Below are 24975 nucleotides of genomic sequence, written 5' to 3' on the forward strand. Positions count from 1 at the left end.
TCTAAGGCTTTGCTGTCCTATCGGACTATGAGAGTGAGGAAAACAGCCTCTGCAGAAAGGCTGGTGCACTATAACATGCGCAGCTAGCCGATCTCCTTAGAGAGAACAGCACTTTAGAGAGAATTTTTTTATTTGAATAAGTAAGATTATTGAATATATTCGAAAACATGTCAGGTTTTTTTCTTTGCTAGTTTATTATACATCTGATGTTTCTGTAATATTTCTGATCTTTAGCCTGATTACGCAAGATATAGACTATATGACAATGTTAATGTAGCTTCTCAAAAAATAAGGATGCTAAATGCAGACGCGTTTGGCGAAAGTGGGTGACGGAACCTGCGCAAGAGTAGATTTGATCTTGTCGGCACTTTTGAAGATACGCTTCTATAACATATAACTTATATACTTAGGTAATAAATAACATAATAAATGATGTATGTGATGTAGCTAGATTTCCTTGACTTCATTTAGTACCTAATAGCGCTTAAAGCACTAGAAAAAATATTAATGTTTTGCATTCAAGAAGTTTTGTAGTATTTAGGTAAGATATTGTCATTTCTTAAAATTTGCAATTTTATTTTAATTACTTATGTAACATATTTGAAGGTCAAAAAAACTGTGAATGTGAACATTTGCCAAGAGTTCTGACTAAAACTTCTTTGGTTCAAGCGACAGTTTCTTTTAAGATTTTTAGATTTAAGCATCATTATTTGATCGATTTGCGAATCTTTATTCTGTATTTCAATGTTGCGATTCCTATTGCCATTTATTAAATTATCATTTTTTTGTTACAGGTAAGCACGCAGTCTACATAATATATTATCATCTGTATAGAGCTAAGACCAGGTAAGTATGAATAATTTTAACGCAACAACAGGTTTTGATTATTGTAAATTAACATGTTTTGTGCAATACTCCTTAATATTTTATGGTTAGGTATTTGCACATAATTACCGATCTTGTACACTTTGGAATTTGAACTCAAGTTATTTCATACGTTTGAGATAAATTGTTCACGTAAATTATAAAAATCAAGTGTCAAACACCATCATCAGACAGCCTGAAAAAGGACGCCACTTCTTAACCGTTTGCGGGAAAAGTTCCAAGTTGGACAAGAGTAAAACTACGGAGAGCATCTAGTAAATTCTTATGATGATGATGGCACCTCTTGACAACCCTTTATATTAAAATATTTTTGTGCTAAAATCTATTCTATTAATTTTTACCAAAGCTAAATTATATTAGGCAGATTAGTCAGTCACTTACATATCAGGATATCAATAAATATCAAAGTATCTCTCGAAAGACAATAAATCACTAATTCAATTTGTCCCAATGCAGATCATATCCCCTTTTGTTCAAGTATACTTGAGCGTTAAGATAATCAGATTCGATGGCTTATAATTATGAATGACAAGGCAGACTGTGACTCGCATCATTGCTCTTGTAAAGTCATCCCTACTAATATTATTAATGTGTAAGCAATTCTGTGTTTGTCTTTCTGTTTGTTTGTGAGTTTTGTCTCGATATAACTACGTAATTTAGGGTCTGAAAATAAAATTTGATCTGATGATAGGTCGAACGCAAAAGACACTCAATAACAAAGCGCAGATATGCCTAAGCGTTTACATACACCATTGATTTTAAACAGAAATTCCAAATATTCAACACAGATAAGACTTATATCGCTATAAAAGAATGCAGCCACCTCCGTGCCACCATCAAAGAAATTAATTAATTAACATAGGATCCATTCTTCATTCCATCCATTTAATCACGTTCATGATCCGTATCAACCCTTTTAGGGAGTAGTCAGGAATGCACTGGATTTCAACGGGACTAGAAATAACAGACAACACAACTGCATAGATAGGACGGAAGATGTGCGCACACATGTAAACCTCTATACGTGTAGCTACTTCTCTATTGATGCTCGTTTATTTTACTCCAGTTTTTTAAACTTCGTTTGATGTGTATGTGTGAGTGACCCCCTACATGGCTGTCGTCAGTTATAATTGCATGTCAACTGGTATGAAGACCTGGACTTGGTATTGATGTCTTAGTCTTATGTGTAACTGGATGGACGAGATATCTGTTTGCGGAAGACTAGGGAATGTGTAGCAATGTCGGCTATTACTGGAGTTTTTTTACTTTGAATTGACTGTGGTTGTGGAAAGGGGTAACGTGTTTTAATATGAAGTTGAACTTTTGGTTTTAATGGATTCCTTGGTGATGCGTCTTAGTTTTGATTAGGGTTAAAGTATTCACTACTTCTTTTGTAGGTATGATTAATATTTTTGTTATCTTGACTCAATTTTTTTCGTTATAAGTATCTGAAATCAAAATTCAACAAAATTTTTATATTTGACTGAAGTACATGTATTGACAAGAAACTCATTTGTTGTTTTCTAATGTCTTTACAGGTTGTTATTTTCATCCTGAACGTTTACTACTCTCATAAGCATAGACACAATAAGTCCCACCTAACAAAGAAAGGTGACTTTGACGGAACCTGCATCTATAAAAGTATCGTATTCAAGCATATTTCATTGGATCGCAACGCAAATGACATTGGCGGCGCTAAGGCAGTCGCCTACACGCGTCGATTTCCTTACAAAGTGACGCATAGGAATGACATAACATCGACATAATAACGATTTATTATTCGATTCGTAATCGAGATGCTTCTGCATCGATTTATCTGTTAGGTACTTCACACAGTTTGGATGGGACTATCTGTTCGGGAGTTCCTGGTTGCATTTGTTTTTTCGTTCTAGTGTGAATAGGTGTCCTCAAGAGGATTGTATGTAAAATCTTCATATACCAACATTTCATTCATTTGCCTTAACAGAATGTACTGGAGTGAAATACAGTCGGTAACTGTACTGCAATTGTTTGTCCTTCTTTGGAGGTAAGGACTTTTTAAATTCTTATCTGGAAGTTGGCATAGAAGCTGAATCGGGGAAGCTCAAATTTACATTTTCCAAAAAGAAATGTTCGTTACTTATGACAAAAAGAAAATTATAAAAGTACATAAGTGTGAGACGTAAATCATCCACGGTTCAAGTTACATACTAAATCTTGTCACAACGCAGTTAAATACAATGTAGCAGTAACTGTTCTCAATTAACTAAGTCAGAACGACATGATTTACGGAGAAGGAATTAGTCAATGAATGTGTAACAGTCACTGTAATATTAACCATAACTGATTCGGTATTGCAGCTTTTACAAGTTGCTAAAATGTGCTCAGACAAGCCATGGTACAGTCAACGTAGAAGATTAAAACAGAATTTCCCATGAAAATAAAAGAATCGAGCATCGTGCAGAATGATTGTTGGTTGTTTCAACATTAAAAGAGTTGATTTAGTTATAAATTACATTATTCCATTTCTGCTTGTCTTACCTACGTTTAGTTTATTTTCCAATTCGTCTGTTTATCCTTCAAAAGGTATTTCAATTTTCTTTCCTTTCCAACTTTGCTCTTTCTCCAAGGTTCACAGACAGACTTTAAATTAGCTCATTCAGCTTACCTCAGCCTTTAAGCTTTGCAATTTTGTTTTCAATGTTCCTCTGACTGGTATATTCAGAAACAGTAGGAACATATTGTTATTACATTACATTACATACTTTAATTAAACCATGTCATCAATTAAAACTTCTGCTCTAATCTACGGAACTAACTTGCGCAGTGCCTCGCCGGCCGGTTCACAGTAAGCAACTGCGCCCACGCATGTTGCGCAAGCAATGCGACGGATTTGTCGATCAGCTGCCACTTACTGGCGTTCTGAGAAGTTTCATCTATTGTTTTAATGATTATTTTTGATGTGTAGATAAAGTTAGTGACAGGAGGTAGAATTTAGAGAGTAAATTAAAGCTAAAGTACTCCCAAGATTTAAATTGAAAGGATCTTATAGTTTTGAGTGTCCTATTAAACCACAGTTTTGACAGAAATTTAATGCTACTAAAACATACAAGGGCTTGCTTGAAGGATAGGAAGACTTGATAGGTCCAACCAAGACTTCCTAAGTTTACCATTTTCTTTTCGATAAATGTCCTGTTCTTAAAGGAACTTACGACTTCTGTGCCTAACTTTTGAATTTGATTTGAGAGTTTTACCAAAGGAACCAAAACTGCAAACTTTAATTCAAAAAACAAATCTAGCCTTACAAACCAATCATATTAGACATAACACCTCTTTCAAATAATCGTCAAAAGGACCGACAGCCACTCGACATTAGACAGTCGCATCGCGTTGCGTGCGCGCATATCACCGGATTTGTCGATCAGCTGCCACGGTAGCAGCCGGTGAAGCTTCCAAGAAATGTCTCTATTGTTTATGCAATGTGTTTTTGTTTTATTTATTATTTGCCCACGTGACTTGGGTATGAATGAGTCTATTTTTGTGGTGTCGTCGAGTGTTATTATTCTTATTAAGGGGGTTCTGTAATGGTCAGGTCAATAGATATCCTTATGGTTTTTTTAATGAGGCGTCATTTTGTCGCCATTTCCCGATTAACATAGCAAAACTGACAAAAATCATATGACTTCACAGTTTTTAGGGGACATTGTGTGGCAATTTACTATGAGAAATAACACTAATTCATACATACATATGTAGGTATGCAGGAGACAGATCAATGCAGTCTCCAATCTAGTTAGTAACGCGGTAGGAAAGCTAGTCAATTGATTAAAGCTTTCACATAAAAACTCAGCAACTATAAATCGTTCAATACTCTCCGACCGAACACTTACACTCACCATTCATCCACTCGGTCGCAATTCAACTTTCCGTTTGTTGAACTTGTTCACTAATAACTTTGGTATAAATAAAGGTAGCTAGAAGATGATCGTCTTCTGTTTCAAGTGTATGATGTATGGTGATTATTGTTTATTTATTGTTTTTGACATGTTATAGAGCTTTTATCTGTTTTATCTGGTTTTTTCATGTTCTTGGCTAGCGTCTTCTTGTGATTTCGCCTACTTTCCATTTGTGGTTATTTCCGAGATGAAAAGTATCCTGCAGGTCCTAAACTTATCTGTTCCACGTGAAACAGTGTACAAACGCTAGCCTACTTAGAAATAAGTATTCAGCTAATTTTAAGCTGTTTGAGAAAAGAATAAGGCAGATTTGAGAATATTGACGCTATGTAGCCCTATTGCTGGTACTTAAATACTTTAAAAGTAGGGTAAGAAAAGAGGTAAATTGAGGCAAGTTAAAAATATATAATAGAGGTATAGCCTAACGCAGAAGCTAAATGTTGATTTAATCAATTTTAATATTTTCAAAGATGAGATTAATAATTTGATTACCATATCTTTTTATGCAGTCTATCAACCTTTAATATTATAATTGGCACTTGACGAAGATCCGCCGGTAATTCATGTCAAAGTTGACAGCTAGATTGCGCATACCCAGACATGAGACATGCCATTCAAGAGTTTTATTATTTTCCTATCAACGGCTATGAATGAGAAGTTATTTCATTCAGTACATGTTGATAGGTGAATGAGATTGTATGGTGTTTAGTATTGTTATTGATATTTATAGAAATTGTTAATTTTATTTTTGGATTGGAAAGCTTTCTCGTCGTTACTTGATAAACAGAAGATGCAGCTAGCTCTACTACTAAGATAACGGTAGAATATGTACCTACTGATATAATTATGCTTAAGGTTGGGTTTGTTTGTTCCAAAGTCATCTCCGGAAGTATTGGTCTAATTTGAAAAATCTTATTCTGTGTTTGATAGCCCATTTATCGAGGAAGGCTGTAGGCTTCTTTATATTCGAGTAACTTCAAAAAGTTTCTTCGTGATTTGGGTGAAACCGTGTATAGTGGACCTACGTAACAATCTTCAAATAACTGACAATCTTACACAATTGAAGCAATTTTAATATTGAACAAATACATTTTCATACATCGTAAACACAAATACGTGATTCAAATGAGACTTCTGCATCAGATATTAATTTTTCAGTTCACAATATCTTCAAGCACGAGACAAATACACTAGCGTGCAGTATACATGAGATACGAGCGAGATACGGTGACATGACGTCCCATTTGTATTCAGTTTTACTGCAATTCAGTGTAAACTGTGCGTTGTATGTTTGCGAGTAATGTACGGAGTTTTACATGATTTATGTGAGAAAGTATGGTGAATGATGGAGATGGGGATTGTTTTGATGTCGTTCTTGAAATGAGACAAAATGTTATTACTGAATATTTGGACATATAGGGTGACATATGGTCCTACTGTTGTTTTACTTCGGTATAAACATAAAGACTTATGAATGTTATGCCTAGATGATACAGATTAATGTAGCTAAGTTGAGGAAGTCAGATTGGCAGTCGCACCATGTAAAACTCTGATACACAGCTGCATCATTTTAGACTAGAATCCGACGTTGACATAGTTGAGAAAAGACACAGCAGATGACTTTATTTGAAAACCTTCGTTCCTTAAGTGCTTGCCTCAAATTAAACCTCAAAGAAAAATTACAATAAATTACTTCAACACATAAATCCTTATACAAATCCCCACAATTAAAACATTAACAGACATTCCACATTACCTATTCAACCTGCACGTCAGATTTCCGCATTTGCCTGCACCTCACCATATTACGAGTATTTCCGACGCCCGACCTATATGCAATGCACTTAAGATCGTGCTCACACTACAAACTTTTAGTCGGCCGACTGTGTCGGACCGTTGAAAGGAAAAAGTATTCTTAAAAAAATAATTGGGAATTCCATCAAAGTGTTTATTCGGTCTGATACCAAACAAATATATTTTTTTGTCGGTCTGATACGAACGTTCATCTTCATACTGATTTATTACACCAAATCGACTATCGCTCGACTAAAAGTTTGTGGTGTACGCGCGTTCTTATTCTCCTATGGATAAAGTTCTTAAAATGGCCGCTTCGCTCTATGGAATGCTGAGTATGTTTCCTGTCTTCCTAATGCGTATTCTGAGCGCGTAGGCAGCAGAGATTAAGTGTCGCGTCTGTTTTTTTGTCGCTCTATGGTTTGTGACGGTTAATTTTGAATGTTTTACGATCTGTAAATTGGTTACCTGCTAATGAGGGATTTAAAAAAATTGTTTTTGTGTCAGGTTGTATACATATTTTTTTATTTGGTTAAAATTGGCAAATCTGCTTTTAGTAAAGGTCAAATAAGGGCTACAACAAACTTTCCGGGGCTGCGGGATTGTTCCAAAGAGTTACCACGGCCCTGGTACATAAGAGGCCTATGACGGAACACGACGGTTTTTAGTCAATAAGAGTCTGACACTCCCTCACCGCTGCTAACCGACAGCGGGAGGGGATCATTTGATGATTTTTGACGTCGTTAAAAAAAGGGCTATAACAAAACTTCTTGCAATATCGTCTATAAAATAAAGGGGCGATTTCTAAAATGAACTATGATAACATTTGACGTAACTAATGAGTGTGAGTCAGCCGGCGCCTTTTCTGTAGCGTCGGGTTTCCATTTTGATGCACCAAGCGTTTCTAAATCCTTGTTGTTAAACGCACTGGGTAGTTTAGCCGTCATTACTTTCCGTCGTAATAAATTATTAGTTATTACTTTCCGGGATTTCATTTGCTACTACTCAAACAACAGTTTGGTTTCCATGGAAACTATATACCTATTTTATGTGGTTAACACACCTACGTCATTTCATCTTTTGATGAGAACTAGATGTCTTTCGGCTGAAATGACGAATCATTCATAAAAATAATAGTTTTAAAGACTAAAAAACACGCTTGTCATGTATTGTCATCAGAACTCAAAGCGTGTGCAAAATTTCATACTAATCGAAGTCCGGGAAGTGGGTCAAATTAAGATTCCAAGATTTTCTTACTTACAAGTGAATTTAATATAAGCGTGTTAAAAGAAAATGTCATTACCAGTAGTTAGGCCAAAAATTAGATATGGTCTATGGGTGTTTTATTTTCTAGTTACCTACTTCCTTTAATTTGAAGGCAACGTTAAGTAAATTAACAGTTCTGGTTACCCGTCGCGGTTTTCCTACCCAGTGCGTTATCCTCAGTACTTACGTGTAAACCAATGACCTTGTGTTGTGGAGAAATTCTGTAATTATGCTCTTTATGGTGTACTCTTACCTGCACTTTTATGGAGCGCGACGATTGATTGGTTTCATTCAGTAAATGATCCCTGACTTGTTTTGGATTTTCTTTTGTGGTTCTTTGATGTTGTGGTTACTAAGCGTTTCTATGTGTTAACAAGAAGTTAGGATTCGATACCATTTGAGGCAAGTGCCAATGTAACTTTTCTATGTTAGGTGTGTTTTAAGCGTATCTTTGACATCAATGACTGAGTTAAGGTGAAGGAACACATCTTGAAAAAAAAACACTGAAAAGCAAAAAAAAACTATTCTTAGGTGCATCGGCCTAGAAGTCGGTGTCTAATGGATGTAACTAAGTTTATAACGCCACCGACTTCTAGGCCGATGCACCTAAGAATAGTTTTTTTTTGCTTTTCAGTGTTTTTGGGAGTCGGTTTTATTTTTTTGTAAAAAGTTTTTTATTTTTAGCTTTTCAGTGACAAGCATAGTTGTCACTATCCGCATGTCATATCCGCAGTGGAAAGTTCTCATCAATACGAACAATATAAGCCCAAGCACGAGGTAGTTTACATATTCAATTGTCGAGTTCCCTCGACCTTCGCTGGTCTCCATCATCAGGTCAGCTTCAAACCTTCACTGTTGCAAAGGTCTCGTCAATACGAACAAAATAAGCCCAAACACGAGGTAGTTTTTTACACATTCATTGTTCAAGTTCCCTCGACCTTCTCTGGTCTTCATCATCAGGTCGGCTCCAAGCCTTCACCATTGCATAGTGTTATCAGACATGCGCCTTAGTGTCAAGTTTTTACCCTACGTATGCCTACGATTTTCGAAAGTTGCCCTCGATTTCTCAGGGTTTCCATCATCAGATCCTGACCTGGTGACTATGGGACCACCTGGGAGGTAAACCCTATCAAACAAAAAAAAAATTTTGCAAATCGGTCGAAGCGTCTCTGAGTAATCGGTGAACATACATAAAAAAAAAAAAAAAAAAAAAAAAAAAGATCCCGACGAATTGAGAACCTCCTCCTTTTTGGGAAGTCGGTTAAAAAATGACCATCGTGCAATCGCGAATCTGCCCTGAGCAAGCGTGGTAAATAACGCTCATTCCTTCTGTATTAGAAGTGGTCTGTGCCCTGTAGTGGGACAGTAAAAAAGTTGTTAATGAGTCAAGCAAGATCATATCTAGAAGCAGGATTAGAATATAAATAAAAATGATTTGTACATGATAATATCACTTGAGTTTCCATTGAAAAGCACTTCATGCCATGTGATGAGATGCCATCACGTATTTATGACACAGCTTGCCCAAAATGGCGCCTGTTTTGAGCGACACTACATCTGATTACAGATGTAACCTGTCGATAATGTTCGGTAGGTATGGATTAGTATTAATTTGTGTGTTGGTTTGTATGCATATGCTTTTAGCGAATGAGAGGGTGATAAATGTATTTATAGCTGAGTTTAATAATATGGAGATGGTTTTCATAGTTCAGGCTCAAAACTAATATTGCAAATACTTATATTTTACAAACTTTCGCTACCTCTTTCTCAATGAATGGGCTATCCAAATTAGTATTTTTTTTTTAAATTACTCTAGTATTTCCTGAGACTAGCACGTTCAAACGAAAAAACAAACTTCAGTATTATAATGCTTGTGTGTATTCGTGGTTCACGACAGTTTTACCTACGTCTAATCAAGGATATGGTCTGCCTACACGGCTACCACATTTTTCGGCAATCACTCAATAAGATTCGTCAAGGGCGATATAAAAGTATTAGTAGGAATATCCTCTTGTTAAACTGGCTATAAAATTCCAAATCCGATTAAAACAAGAAACAGCACGGTAGTAAATCAAGTGATTTGTCCAAATATTGCAATAACTTACGAAATACCAAGTCAAGTTATCTGATCCTTTTGGGTGGCAAAATATTATAGCAAGATTACATCGTAAAAATAAACTACTTATAAAATTTAAAAGTACAGAAAATCTCTTGTAATCTGTATGTAGACCAGTTTGAAATGTAAGCTCTTGTCAATAACATTTTCTATAAATTGAATAAATTCTATTACATTTTATTGAAAAAATACAAGATGTTAATAGTCGATGTTGTAGAAGTCGTGCACTAGAATCCAAATAATTGCAAAGGACATACGTAATAACATAATAATACCTATGTTTATATAAACCCACCATTAAATGGAGGAATTAAAAGCCATCGGCTGTCGGTTGACGAAGATTTATGTTGAGTTAGTAGCAGTTAAGTGACTGCAAACGGTTTTCTAATGGGGATAAAATTGTTAAATTGTACAACTGTTGGTTTCGATAGAAACGCGGATAGCTTGATGGAGACAATTTTCTATTTAGATAGCGTTATTGGTGTGTGGCAATTCTATGTGGATGGTGACGCGATCTTTATCGAGATATGGTTAAGAAAACATGGTTCCACTCATTAAAATGATGTTTTCAGGGTAGACAAAAACTATAAAACATTTGAGATACACACAGAAAAGAAATAAGGAAATAAGAAAGTCTTTCTAACTACCGTCTGATAGATATATGCAGGCTAATTTTTGAAACGTGATTTCGGATATGTTTAATTAAAGCTTAGAAACAGTCTAGTTAGTCAGTCTACATACAGGGAACGAATTCACTATGCTCATAAAAAACCCTGTGACGTAAACAGTTGTAAAAGTCACCACAAAGGCCTAAACAAATTTAATGACATTGATAACAATGACCATTACGCTTTATCAACCCATTCACTCCCGAATTTAACAACAGCTTCATTATTTGAGCACAAAACGAAACTGATACTACATCCATGAACACTTCATATCTATCACATGGCCACGTTAATAAACCATTTGTTCCCTGATCACGATTCTGTCCAGTGTTGCCAGTGTGAATATTGACAGTTTTGTAACATCTCCATCTGTAGCTTTCGTTGTTACATCATGGATTTCGTGGTATGTGATAATTTGTGCCTTGGCGGTTGTAAAAACTATTGCTAGTGTCAAATTTTTGATGGATGTTATCCGGAATTTTGTATTGTAACTCTCTGCGTGAGAATTTAGATAGATATATGACAAAGTTAAGGTAATTTGTCGATAGCTGACATATGATTCAACATCAGTGGTAGGTACTTTATTTTTCTTGCGTTAATCCGATTGTACTCCTTCTTTATGTCATGTCTATTACCTAGTTGACCAATATCTTGTCAGATTTTCTATAACGTTTTTTTCTATTAGCCCTTGAAATACAGTCTCCCATTTTCACATACGTGTCAACTTTCTTACACGTCCTACATCTCTTAGCGCTAACCTACTAATGGCCGTCATAATTGCCAGCCATACCTTCGCCTACTCCAATATTATTAGTAGCTTGAACAGATCGATAACTATCAGTTTCCTGTGCCACACTGAGATTACATAGATCATTACTGTCGTCGCTATTATATGTAATAACACGCTGACAGACTTGAAGACTTTCTTTATCGTGGTGAGTTGCCTCTGCTTCGGTTAAGACATTTGTCAGTGGTTATTCATACCTAGTATTAATGACGAGACGTTCTTCAAATGTTATTACAGCTTTAATCAGTTCTATTTCTGAGCTTCGTATGAATGTATGTCGTTGTTCAGCCAATTTCAACAGCAAACATAGTTTTGTACTTTTATGGAAAATTCGTGAGACGCAATTTACGACAGTGCTGTAAGATTAAATTTACTAAATTACGATTATGTCTTTTGTTAATAGCAGTGCCATAAGTCCGCTCTGTTCAGTCAATATCGTTACAAACCATAAAAGGAAACAATACCCCATTATGTGAGATTTGATAATTTGCTGTTAATTTATACAATTTAATGGACACAATAAAATGTTAATATACTATTTAGTATGTAAGTAATAATGTCCTAGATACTGATAGTAAATAATCTAAGCCTATAACAATAAATCTATTTGCAATTTTGAGTCCATGCCCCCAAGGCTTAGACATTCGAAGAACCGATTTCCTATTTGCAACCCTTCATGAATAACAATTAGGATTTCTACATAATATGAACGATGTCTAAAGTTGAAAACTAAACCCAACACTAGATGAAGAAGACAGTCTTATGGACGTAAAGTAACTAGAGTAACATCGAGTCTTGATCAATTTTGCTAAGTACGTTTATGTATTTCACATATGCAACCTGCATGTACCTAATGCGCATAATGTTTTCTAGCCGATATTTTAATGGCTGGTGTTCTGATAGACAAAAAAATCCTTGGCTTTACATTTAAGTCTTTTGTGCATTTTTTAACACACATTCTTGATACTTTTAAGACATATCTCCAAAAACTCAGTCCCAACCGTTTTTTCTGGTACAACTTTCGCGTATCATACAAAATTCCTTACAACCTAAAATTCCTTGCTCTATATCGACCATCCTTTCTTTAGTACCACCCAAAGTATTCCTCTCAAATTCCTCAAGTGCGACCATTAAATCATTCTGAACTAGAAACACTTTAGTAGATTACTTGGAATTCCTGAAATGTACGTTTGAGCCAGAATCCGGTTGTTTGGCGTGACTCCTGTTAACATTAGTTGATACTGCCAGCCTTTTGTCTTAGCTTATGCTAAATTGGACGGCTAGTTTCGCTAACTTTGCTGGCATATTTGGAATTCCATCGTAATGTTTTGTTCTTAGTAAATTATGAGATTGGATGTTTAGCAGTACTATAATTGCGTGAAATAGATTTAGGTAAAGTATGGAATTTCCACTTGATAATAATACATTACTTTTGCCGTCTATATGTATTTGAATTTCACTATCTTAGTAAGGCATTTTTATAATTGAAGGTCTACATTTGTTATGTAATATTGAAGATATGTCTTTCAATACAACTTGAATCTCCAACAATATTAACTCTGGACTGGACGACAATAACATTACTCGTTTTATGCCTTAACTAAATGTCAACTAAAGTTTACAACTTCTGGTTAGCTAGACTCAATCATAATTAGCTTACATAAGAGCCACTAGCATGAATGGGCCTCCATCTTCAATAATTTCATCTTTTAAAAACAACTGTACATCATCCATGCTTAACATTCATCATCATCTTCCTGCCCTGTTCCTAAGTCATTTGGCGTCGACGCAACATGTCTTTTTCTTCCATTCCTCTCTGTCAGATATCATACTTACATCCACTCCCTGCTTAACATTATCTTATAAATAAATATGGAAGCACTTTAGACATGGACATAATTATATTGGATCTGTGCCCAGTTCACGAGATGCTTCAGGTTGAATAACTGCACTTTTTCCATTCTGCCGTAACAAGTCTTCAAGTTTTGGAAGATGGCCAAACATGGTTTTAATATTCTTTCTGTAGATGGTGACTATTTTATTCGGAGTTGAAATTATAGATTTGAAATTGCTGCTTGTACAGCAAAATCCACGAGAAACTGAAAGCTAATAATTGAAAATAAAAATTTTAAAATTTCTTGGCACTCGGATGAATTGTGTATAGAAGGAGAAACCTGCATGGGTACGAAGGCGCACTTTGAGGAAATTGACAAAATCAAGTTTTTCTACATACATTGCTCAGAGCAGTGTTCTTGTAGTCAGGTACAGCGATTATATATTAACAGTGATGACGTAACATACATGCAGGTAGGTACACCTAATATCAAAAATATGCATAATACACGTCTCAATATGGCGACGCACGAGCTGCAGTCATTAGGGCTTGGAGTCAGGGTCGAACAACAATAGCCGTTGATTTTAACGCAAATCATGCATTTGTCTCCCCTAAGGCTCATTAAGAGATGCAATCTGTGTTTTTGTGTGGTTTTCGTGATTTAAATGTACGTGTGCTTAATAAAATAATTGGGTGTAGACTTGAATGGTGGTCTTACCGCAAACATGACGTAGGCCATTATGATCAGCTATACGATTGATTTAGCAGACATCCTAGAAATAAGCGAAATAATCTATGAAGTATTGTCAATCAAGTGAAAGTCCTGCTAGAGGCTAGTCTGACTCTGATGATTCATGTTATGAATACTTTGATATGGGATAGATAACATCAAATAAAAAAATACCACAACTTACAGCTCCTTTGCGCTCACCTGTTGCAACACCAACCAAATCATTTACCACAATATCTAAATCACATTAAACATCAAAAGCTTCACCAATAGATAACAATTTATCAAATACCCCTAAATCTACTATCCATTTGAAGTTACCAATAAAATCTATTTTAGTTCTAACCCTACATCCGCATCAAAAAACGCCAAAAGTGTCGTAACTTGTAATTCTGTTCCGTGTACGGTAGACTGCACATCAGTGGTAACTCATGCACCTTAACTCAATAGTAATAAGTACGATTTTCCTATAATACTGTTACCACTGACCTGAAGTTGTACCAACAGATGTGCTCAGTAGGTCAGACTCTAACGTAAATAGTGTTTATTCAGACACCTGTGATGCCATAAAATGGCTGTAAAATTGTGGCCGTGTAAGCGTATAGGGTATAGGGCTGGCCTCCCACGGTGTTCGATGTTTGTGTTTGGTGCTCGCGAATAAATAAATGTTAGATCCTAATTTGGTGATGTTTGTGTGTTTAATAGTTGATGTTGTTTGGTATGGTGTGGTAGGATTTATTTGGGGTGTATAAAATATACTTTGTAGTTGTACTACCAAGCTTAAAGTAATGCCTTCGGGCCACCGCTGGAAAATTAGCTTTCAACTGAAAAAACCTACCGGATCGGTTCTTCCTTTAAAGAGCTACGGTGCCACAAACAAAGATAAATAGCGGTCAAACTTATAACACGTCTTTTTCTGAGTGTAAGCTTAAAAATTGTTAGTTCTCTTCGATATACTCTTATTGAGCCACCAATCCCACCTCCACAAATTCTATCACACAAAACTCATTATCCGATGGAATTTGCTACAATCTTCAGTAGTTTCTAATAATACCTCTCTATATAAGACAAAACAGAACAACTACCAGCCCTGGAGCCTGGTGGAGCAATGCATCATCCGCCAACTGGAACGCTTAAGTTTCCGGAGGCTAAAATTAAATCGAAGCTCTCCCAATGTGGAGTTACGTGTCCACTACGGTGATATTGTTACAAGTTAGCGTTGTACAAACTGGCAGGAGTTAATTTTGTAGGTAGATGTAGCTGGTTCTTGAAATTACTAAATAAATATGAATGGGAATATCAAATTGATATAGGGACTCTACCAACTTATCCAGTCGTAGTGACCAAAAGTGGAGTTACGCCAGTCTAACCAAGGGGTATTGGGTTGCCCGGGTAACTGGGTTGAGGAGGTCAGATAGGGCACTCGCTCTTTGCAAAGCACTGGTACACAGCTACATCCAGTTAGACTGGAAGCCGACCCCAACATAGTTGGGAAAAAGGCTCGGAGAATGAGGATGAGTGACCAAGAATGGAGTTAGTTTGATATCGCCAATCTGCCTAGATCAAGCGTGGTGATTAAAGCTCATTGTATACGGAATTGCCCTCTGTATACCTACGGAAAGAGTTTCATACCCTGCACCAGTGGGATAATTTTATTTAAAAAAAAATGTGATGTAGTTTCAAATTTTCAACATATGTTTTCTTATGTGTTGTAGCATATTTTTCTTCTCGTGTTACTTACATGAAATTTTGATAATACTCGTATACGAAACGTGTTATAATACAGAAGCAACATCATTAAAATTGACCCAATAACAAACAAGACAGGAACAAGAAAGCAAGTCAATTAACGAACAGAAACTGTCCAAACGCAACAACACTTTCGAGATCGAATTAAGTATAATCAAATATTCTAATGTAATCCACACTTAAGTTGTGTCGTATTAAACAAACAATAAATATTAACTGTTCCCGTTTTTCTGATATTAATGTAATATTAAACGGTTTTATAAGTCGATCTGTATGTGACTATGTAATGGAATCTAAGGTTACTAATTTAACCATCTTCCAAGGATCGTAGAGTCCTGAAAATTGGCAGCTATATGTAGTTCTGATGACAATACAATATTATGACAGGCACTGTCGAACTGATCTGATGATGGAGCCGGAAGATATGAACTGAAACTTCATGATGGAATATTTGTATCTAGGCTGTTGTTGGATTTGCTAGAGAAGTCTTGTAATTAAATTTTTACGTGTGATAAAAGCGTGTTTTTAAAATTCTTAATTTATTCCGATAATATTGTAATACTAGCTTCCGAGTTCGGTTGTATCGCAATACAAAGAGAATTCTTCAAAAGTCCGGGATAAAAACTATCCTATGGTCCAGCTCAAGGTCAACTCTATCTCTGTACCAAATATTAAAATAATTTCAGTGGTTTAGACGTGAAAGTGTAACAGACAGTTAGAGTTTCTTTCGCATTTATAATATTAGATAGTAGGGATTGAACGTAAATTAATATACCTCATTTTCTTTACGATAGTTGTATATATGTTTCTAATAAGATGATGATATACGACTGTTTGCTTTTTAGATTTTTTATTTATGTTTTCTTAGAGGTTAATTCGTTTTGATTTATGAATTACTGTTGGATTAATTAAGTTTAACTCGTACGGGATACGGGACAAATGACCATTTGCAAACGCTGAAAACGCTCCTCGAAAAATGTCACGAGTATCAGAAAAAAGTAATTTTAACTTTCGTAGACTACGAGAAGGCGTTTGACTCTGTGGAATTTTGGGCGGTGGAAAAGGCTCTTGCTGACTGCAGAATTGATGAGAGATATATACGCGTAATCAAATATATGCAGACTCATGGCACATCCTGTATCAGGCTCCACAAGTTAACGAAAACATTTCCATTAGGACGTGGCGTACGACAGGGCGATACTTTATCTCCGAAATTATTTACCGCTGCACTAGAAAATGTTTTTAAGGAACTAGACTGGAGTGATAAAGGTATCAACATAGACGGAGAAAGGTTGAGTAACTTAAGGTTCGCTGATGACATAGTCCTGATATCCGACAGCGTTGATGATATGCTTAAAATGTTGGAAGATCTGCGTAAAGAATCATCACGCATAGGATTGAAAATGAATGTCGGAAAGACGAAGATCATGACGAACATACCTGACTCTCGTAGATGTGACATGCCTGTGGAGGTTGTTGATGATTATGTGTACTTGGGCCATAAAATATCTCTTGGCTATAAGAACCAAACAGCAGAGATCGACAGAAGAATTGCACAAGCATGGTCTGCCTTCGGTGCGAACAAAGCAATACTCCGCTCAAAGAAAATTCCGCAACACCTTAAGACTAGAGTCTTTGATCAATGTGTCCTGCCAGTATTTACCTACGGGATGGAGACAGCGACTTTAACACAGAAATCGGCCGAAAAGCTGCGTGTAGCCCAAAGAGCGATGGAGCGTGCAATGCTCGGCATATCGTTGAGGGATCAGAAGAGGAACGAATGGATCCGAGAAAAGACCCGTGTTAGAGACGTTGTTGTGGCAATAGAGCAACAGAAGTGGAGATGGGCAGGACACATTGCCAGAATGGAGCAGTTCAAGTGGACCAGGAGGCTAATGGAATGGCGACCGTGGGAGAATCGTCGCGGCAGAGGACGTCCCCCTATGAGATGGGTCGATGACATATCCAAAATAGCCGGACCAAATTGGATGAAAGTGGCAAGAAGTAGGCAGAATTGGAAAGATTTGGAGGAGGCCTACGTCCGAAGACGGACAACCTAGGGGCTGTGATGGATGGATGGATTATAAGATATGTTTGGTGTGATTTAGAGGGCCAGTAAGTAGAATTATTTGAAAAACATGAATAATAACACTTTGCGTTTCTTATACTTAACTAACCTCTTTACTGAACTGCTTTCTTATATCAATATATCATATCTGTAGCAACTATAATAAATAGGAGTGTCAATAATTGACAGTAGTATTCTATTTACTATACTCTATGGTAGTATCAAAAATATAAACAAAACAATTTCTAAGAAAATAATCCTCAAGACGTAGTATTCGCGTTGTAACTGCAATAATGTGTAGAGTAATAATGTAATGTGTACCTAGTGCAATAATGTTTGACTCCTGATCCTATGAGACCTAATAAGAGATGAGATCCTATCAGACATGATAAGTTCAGACTTTAATTCTCTGAATGTCCCAGTTACTGAGGTGGGCAGCAAGATCTTGAGAGGTTGGATAGCTCGGTTTATGTATCCGGTATGTATTATTTAAAACCATATCTTCGAGAAACGGTACATATCTTATGGACTAATAGATCGGAAGGCACTTAAAGTTGGTGCGTCCCGGTCTGTCGTTTGAACATCTCTGGCTATCGTTCCGGGTAATCCGAATCCAGAAAGTCTGACAACCAGTCTAATCAAGGGTTACCTTTAGGGCAGTCTAGGATGAAGAGGTCAGGTAGGCAGGCGCTTCCTGTAAAACACTGGTACTCATTTGCCTCTGTTCGGACTGGAAGTCGACGCCAACGTATTTGGGAAAAGGGAAAAGGCTATGCAGTCAATCCTACGTGTTCCTAGATCGATCTCATATTTGAGACATTTAGACTATGGCAACGCGGTAAATACTGCGACCGTATGCATTAAAATAACGCATAATAAACCTAAGTATACGAACCTTGGATATAAGCAACAAACTCATATGAAGTCACCGATTACCACTTATTAATCCTGATTTATTTCAATTACCTACCGTTTCTGTGAACATTGATTAAATTGATAAATAACTCGAAGAAAGTGATGCATCTTGCAGTACCGTCTAATAATAAACTTATGTATAACCTTCATTGTAAGAATAAATAACAATACCTACATGCAGAATATTAATTAGCCAGTTAGCATTTACTTGAACATGTATTTATTTACTTATTAATATTGAATATCCAAAAACTTGACAAGTTTATTGTTTTTGGATAAGAATGACAAGTTTTGTAGAATTGGAATGTAAATAATATGGTAATTTTGTGCAGAATTTACAATTATTATGTGTATGACTGTTTGAAAAAAATAGGTACTCAATATAGTATTTTTGTTGGAAATCTTCACATGATCAAAACACATCTTTGTTCCTTCCATTATTATTTAAGTGTTCACCACATCTAAGGAACAGTCGCCTCCCTCTCTGAAAAATGACCTCTTGATGAGCAATCATATCCATTAATCACGCAGGACAATCGTAAGGATTACTTAATTAACTTAAACATCAACTATAAAAGGCGGCCACCCAGATATGTATACAACATGTAACTTAATTAACGCACATCCTGAAATTAGTTTGTTCAGAATCGTTTACTGAATCGATTTATATCATTTTTAATATAGGTAATTTTTTATCCCAAAAATAATTAAAACTGCGGAAATTATTGTCATATTAACCCTGTACAGTCAAAACAAATTCAAATAGACCGTAACTCAAAGTAATAAGACTTCGTGTATTGTCGGCTTTTTCCGTAGTTTCGTTATGTTGTGTCGAGTCGAGCGGCGCGCGGCGCGATATTTGCGTGTGTAGTCGTATGACCAAAAAGTTCTCCAAGAATTGGTATAACTAATTTAGTAAATAACAATGCATATACATGTAAATTAAAAATTCAGTGTATGTATTATGATTATAACAAAATATTCTAATTGGGGTGTTTGAGGGTGTGCGTTAATTACGTTACATGTTGTATATGTATGACATTTTGACATATCATGTTGTAATTGACGATTACTACTCAAATCAATAAACATGGGAGTGCCTTTCTACCAAATGTCATGTTTGGCTATTTTACAATCATTTGTGGTTTCGTGTAATATGTATGGGCATAATGATGTACTAGCTGTTCCTAGCCTTTTCACCAGCTCCCTGAAGGAACTGCTACCTGCAACTAGATAAAAAGTACCCTATGTCCTTTCTCAGGCTGATGTCGTGGTGGCCTAGAGGGTAAAGACCCAACCTCTCAGGTATGGATCTGTAGGTTCGATTCCAGGCCAGGCAAGTGCTAGTGCCATTTTTCTAAGTTTGTATGTACTTTTTAAAGTTGTGTAAAAGGCTCCGGAGATGATGATGTCCTTTCTCAGGATCTAGGTCATTTATAAAATTAGTAAGCACTAAGCAGTTTTATCTCTCTCTCAGAATGTTCCAATTTAAATTAAACTAGGAACAAAAAACTAAGGGAATACGTATTACCGCTAATTACGGAAACACACTTGTCACTCCGTGTAGGCTGTGCTTAACTTCCTAGTCGGCTTCGCAGTGTGGGTGACCAGACCGAACGGTTTTGTTAAGAGGACGAATTGGAATTTTTGGCGCCAAGGATGTCAATTTTTCTCAGCAAATACAAAACGGATCAAAATACAACTTGGTTACCTGAAAGTTCATGATATAAGCCTTATTTTGTTAGTTGTAGAAACATGATTAGGTAACTTTTATAACAGAGAAAAATATATCAAACATACCTCTTTTTAAAAAGAGATTCACATATTATGGGCAAACGGGACCGATTTAAGCCTCTTAACTTTTTTAGTAGTTGAGTATATACATACTCTTTAAAATGGTAGTAGGAATTTTTATTAAATTATCATTTCTAAATATTAAAATTACAAAACCATTTTGTCGCTTACGACTTTTAGTTATAAGCTAGCGCGCGTATTGTTATCCTCGCCCCGCTCAGACGCTCCGACCCCTTTTGGCGCCTTAGATGCGCGTGCCGGTTATGGAATTATTGTTGACCAATTCCTCGCCTTAATTAAGTTTAACTGTGACGAGAGCGTGGTGCGTAGGATTTTTGCGAGAGTCGTACAAGCGACCTTTTTCGTGGCCAAGGTTTTGGTAATAAAAATGTACCTACTTGCATTTGACTACGGTATTTACAGCAAATCTTAAAATTAAAAATTGAAAATAAATGCTAACGTCATGAATCGCAGCTTGCATGAAACCCTCTTCCGCGATGTTCAATCAAAATTGGTCTATCTTCGATTTTCTCCAAGATAAGTGGCTTCCAGTAAACTGCTAGGTGCATTGATACGAATTTCAGTCTTAATACCGATATAATTGTTATATACCGTTGCATTTTCTAAATGTACATAGTTTAGTACATTCTAAATAACGGCCCCGTATAATTAACGTAAACGTAACTCCTCTTCTTTACAAGAGGAAATATCAATAAAAATCATGCCTAAACCTATTATCGGCCGTCACTGACACTTCAGCTAAACATTACTGTCTCAACCAGTTTCTCAGTACAGCATTAACAATCTAATGGAAGAAATTACAGGCTTTCATGATTACTTCTTCCTTTAAGGGTGCGTCCACATCTGGCGAATGCGTTGCTCGCGAGCTCCCGCGTGCATTTTTCTTCGAGCCTTTTTTTTTTGTGGGAAATCATCAAATGAACCCTCCCGCTATGCGTTAGCAGCGTGAGATAGTGTCAGACTCTTACTGACTAAAACCCATCATGTTTCTTCGTAGGCCTTTCATGTACCCGGGCCGCGGTAACTATGTGGTCGCACCCTTAGAACTAATTATGATACTGCGCTTGAGACGATAAGCGCTTTTCTTTTGTCTTTAGTCGGGCGTGCTTTGTTGGAGGGCTCGTAAAAGTCTTTCTACTGAGCTAATGACAACTATGTACCGAGATAGTTTGCGTGAATTGGTTTTATGTGCCTAATTGACTGACTGTTTACCATAGTTCTTAGGGGTTTAGGTGAAGTAAATATAACCATTAGCTTATTTTATCGACCCACTGAGAGGGCTTCCTTTCATATAGAGAAGGATAATGTGCCCAAAAATAGGCACATATATAACGACTAATGAGTAATATTATTATTTTAGAGGATATGACTTTCTCTTAAATTCTGGAACCTCGATGCAACCACAACTAATTTATGAGCCTAAATTTTTAAGTCGAATGTCGTCAAATCACTTCATCATCCTAATTTATTTCCTTATGCATCCTAATTTTCTCCTCTCTCTTTCTCCCCAGGCTAAATCAGAAGAGCAGCTAGCATGCGAGAAGGAATGGCTGCAAGCTGGTCACATGTGGCTGGCTCACCGCGGCGGCTTCACGGCCGTCGTGCGAGATGGAGAGGCTGATGCTGGGAGGGCCAAAGTCAGGGTCCTGCAGACTGGCGAGATTATTACTGTCGATGAAGATGATTTGGAGAAGGTGAGGAATTTTTATAGTGAATAATTTAATTAGTTGGTTTTTGAACTAAAGATGATTTTATTAAAATCATGATTTTATCTTTAAAGTCGTATGTCTAGTTATTATTTCTGAACATGAAGCGGTCTAAGACGTAAAAGTGCAGTAAAATCAAGAGGTCTTCCTTCGTAAGTGATTTAGGATCATTGTGCCGAAATGAGCCTACATTACGGGAACATATTTTCATCTAGGCTGTTCTTCTATACCTAAAGTTTAAAAATACTTGAGGTCAGAAGCACTTCAATAAAGATTTCCACATCGAGAAAGCCATTTAGACTTATCGACACATCTTTCAACTGGCCATTCCTACTCTAACACTCATTTGCTATATCTTGAAATAACTCCATACAATCTTTATCTTCCAGGCGAACCCTCCTCAACTAGAACGCTGTGAGGACATAGCCTCCCTCCGTTGCCTCAACGAATGCGGCGCTCTCAACGTGCTCCGTTCCCGATACGCGGCCGGTCTGCCTCACGCCCGCGCCGGCCATGCGCTCCTGGTACTCGGCCCGCCGAAGCGCTCAGCTCCTATTTACACTGATAAGGTAAAACTTACTTTTGTACTATAATTACGCTGTGAGGACATAGCCTCCCTCCGTTGCCTCAACGAATGTGGTGCCCTCAACGTGCTCCGTTCGCCATACGCCGCCGGGCTGCCTCACGCCCGCGCTGGCCATGCACTCCTGGTACTCGGTCCGCCGAAGCGCAGTGCACCTATTTACACTGATAAGGTAAGACTGATTTTTTCAACGAAAATTTTAGAAACCTGGACTTTTTGGGCCTGTGTAGTTAAATTTGCAATGTATATCATGTCAGTGCGCAAAAAACTTTATACATTTACCTACTTATCGCAAATTAAGCAATATTCTTCTGTTTCACCACAACTCAAAGGTAGACTGCCAGAGGACCTTAAGTCCGCCGTTGGAAAAGGTGTAAAAAGTATAAATAAATAATCAGAGTAATTCTAAAGTTCATACTCACTCTGTCTCCAGGTAGCAGCAATGTTTCGAGGCTGCCGCGCTGACGACATGCCTCCCCACGTGTTCGCCGCAGCTCAGTCTACGCACCGCTGTATGCTGGCGTCCAGACGAGACCGAGCTATCGTCTTCCTTGGCAGGTTAGTAAGGGATAGAGAATAAGAGCAACCGACATTAAATGTTCTTTTGAGTCTATAGGAAGACCACCCTGAGGTTTAATATCGACAATCTGCTTTGAGCAATCGGGGTGATTAATGAATGAGAAACAACGAGTCCCACTCTGTATAAGAAGCAGTCTGTTGCAGTCAGTGGGACATTTTAAAGCTGCTGATGAATCTGCAGTTGTCAAAGCAAATGTCTTTAAGAGCGAACTAGAACAATGAAGTTTTGAATACTATTTGAAGTAGAAGAAGACTATTTGATGAATTTAGCAATAGGAATACAGAAAATGGAGACTAGAACATCAGTGCATGTAATCTTGGAAATAAGTTGCATCGGTACTTTAACAGAAGTAGAGCATGGACAAAACTTCCTGCCTTGACATTCCAAAAACTAAAATAAACACAAATTATCCCTTAATCAACTAAATTAACAATCAATCAACAAATAAATACCGCTACTTGTATCCAATAAATTCCTTTTCTCTAAGCATTTATCTTGTTAAAACCAACTATGACAAATTATCGCTAGGCGCCATCTATCATTAAAATATGTAGCGGCAATTAACAAATTCACTAGAAAATTGGTTTTCAAGATCATATCGAAACTGGTTTGTTTATTATCCTATTTGGGAAATAAACAAAGGAAATTGAACTTTATGTGTAGGTTTTAAAGTCTGTTTTTGTTTGAAGCTAGTTCTGTATGACTAGACAATTGTTATAGTTCGGCCATTCAGAGAATGCGTTCCTGACACGTCGCGATTGAACTGACGACGTAACTTTGCAATGGCGTTGCAGTTACGATAAAAATATTTTTGCTGGTTGTTTACCGTTTTAACAATTGAGGAGCATTAAAACAACATTATTATATCAATAATCAATGAATGTAGTTACGTCGTCAGTTCAATCGCGACGTGTCAGGAACGCATTCTCTGAATGGCCGAACTATAAAGGCCTGTAATTCCAAATTGCAGTAGTAAATTCTATTTGTACGACATTTTGGCAAAGACCTCATATAAAGAAAAGCAAAAAATACAATTTACCTAAACATTTCCTAAACTTTTCTCCAAGACTACTTACAATGTATTTTAATTTGTTAAAAATTGATAAAAAGTCATTAAAAGATAACATAAAGTAATTAAAACAAAAAATATCACCTCAACGTTTACTGGTTTTTACTCAATACAGTTTTGTGTGGCAAAACGTATTAGCAAATGTCGTTTGCATACGTAATAGGAACATAGAAGGACGAATATAGCCGTTTTATAGTTATTAAATATATTAATAAGTAATTAACAAGAAAACTAATCAAAATAATCCAGTTTGTTTCGTAATTTATGCCTACAAATGTCTGGAATTAAATTTATTTTTTGACATTTATAATTATTAAATGATAATATATGAATATGCATATGACGGGGGCTATTTCATTTTATGTAGGAAACCACTTACGAAAATATATTAAAAAGTCGAACTAACCTAAGACTTACACGTACCTAAGTAATTAGGCTTGCCTGTGTAATCAAATAACATTAAAATAATGTGTAA

General features: G+C 36.5%; 1 protein-coding gene across 5 annotated transcripts in view; it reads left to right on the plus strand.

Annotated features, from left to right (window-relative positions):
- The window catches only part of LOC124639901 (unconventional myosin-XVIIIa), a 260942-nt gene that overhangs the window by 104114 nt on the left and 131853 nt on the right, over window positions 1-24975 (plus strand). For 4 of the 5 annotated variants that reach the window (XM_047177413.1, XM_047177414.1, XM_047177415.1 and 1 more), the window contains 3 exons: window positions 22074-22256; window positions 22658-22837; window positions 23285-23409. In XM_047177413.1, coding sequence (XP_047033369.1) covers window positions 22074-22256; window positions 22658-22837; window positions 23285-23409 — 488 coding nt within the window. Of the gene's footprint in view, window positions 1-22073; window positions 22257-22657; window positions 22838-23012; window positions 23024-23284; window positions 23410-24975 lie in introns of those variants that run through there. The other variant, XM_047177417.1, reaches the window with a different exon arrangement.

This window comes from Helicoverpa zea, chromosome 19, assembly GCF_022581195.2.
Source record: "Helicoverpa zea isolate HzStark_Cry1AcR chromosome 19, ilHelZeax1.1, whole genome shotgun sequence".
Lineage (NCBI taxonomy): Eukaryota > Metazoa > Arthropoda > Insecta > Lepidoptera > Noctuidae > Helicoverpa > Helicoverpa zea.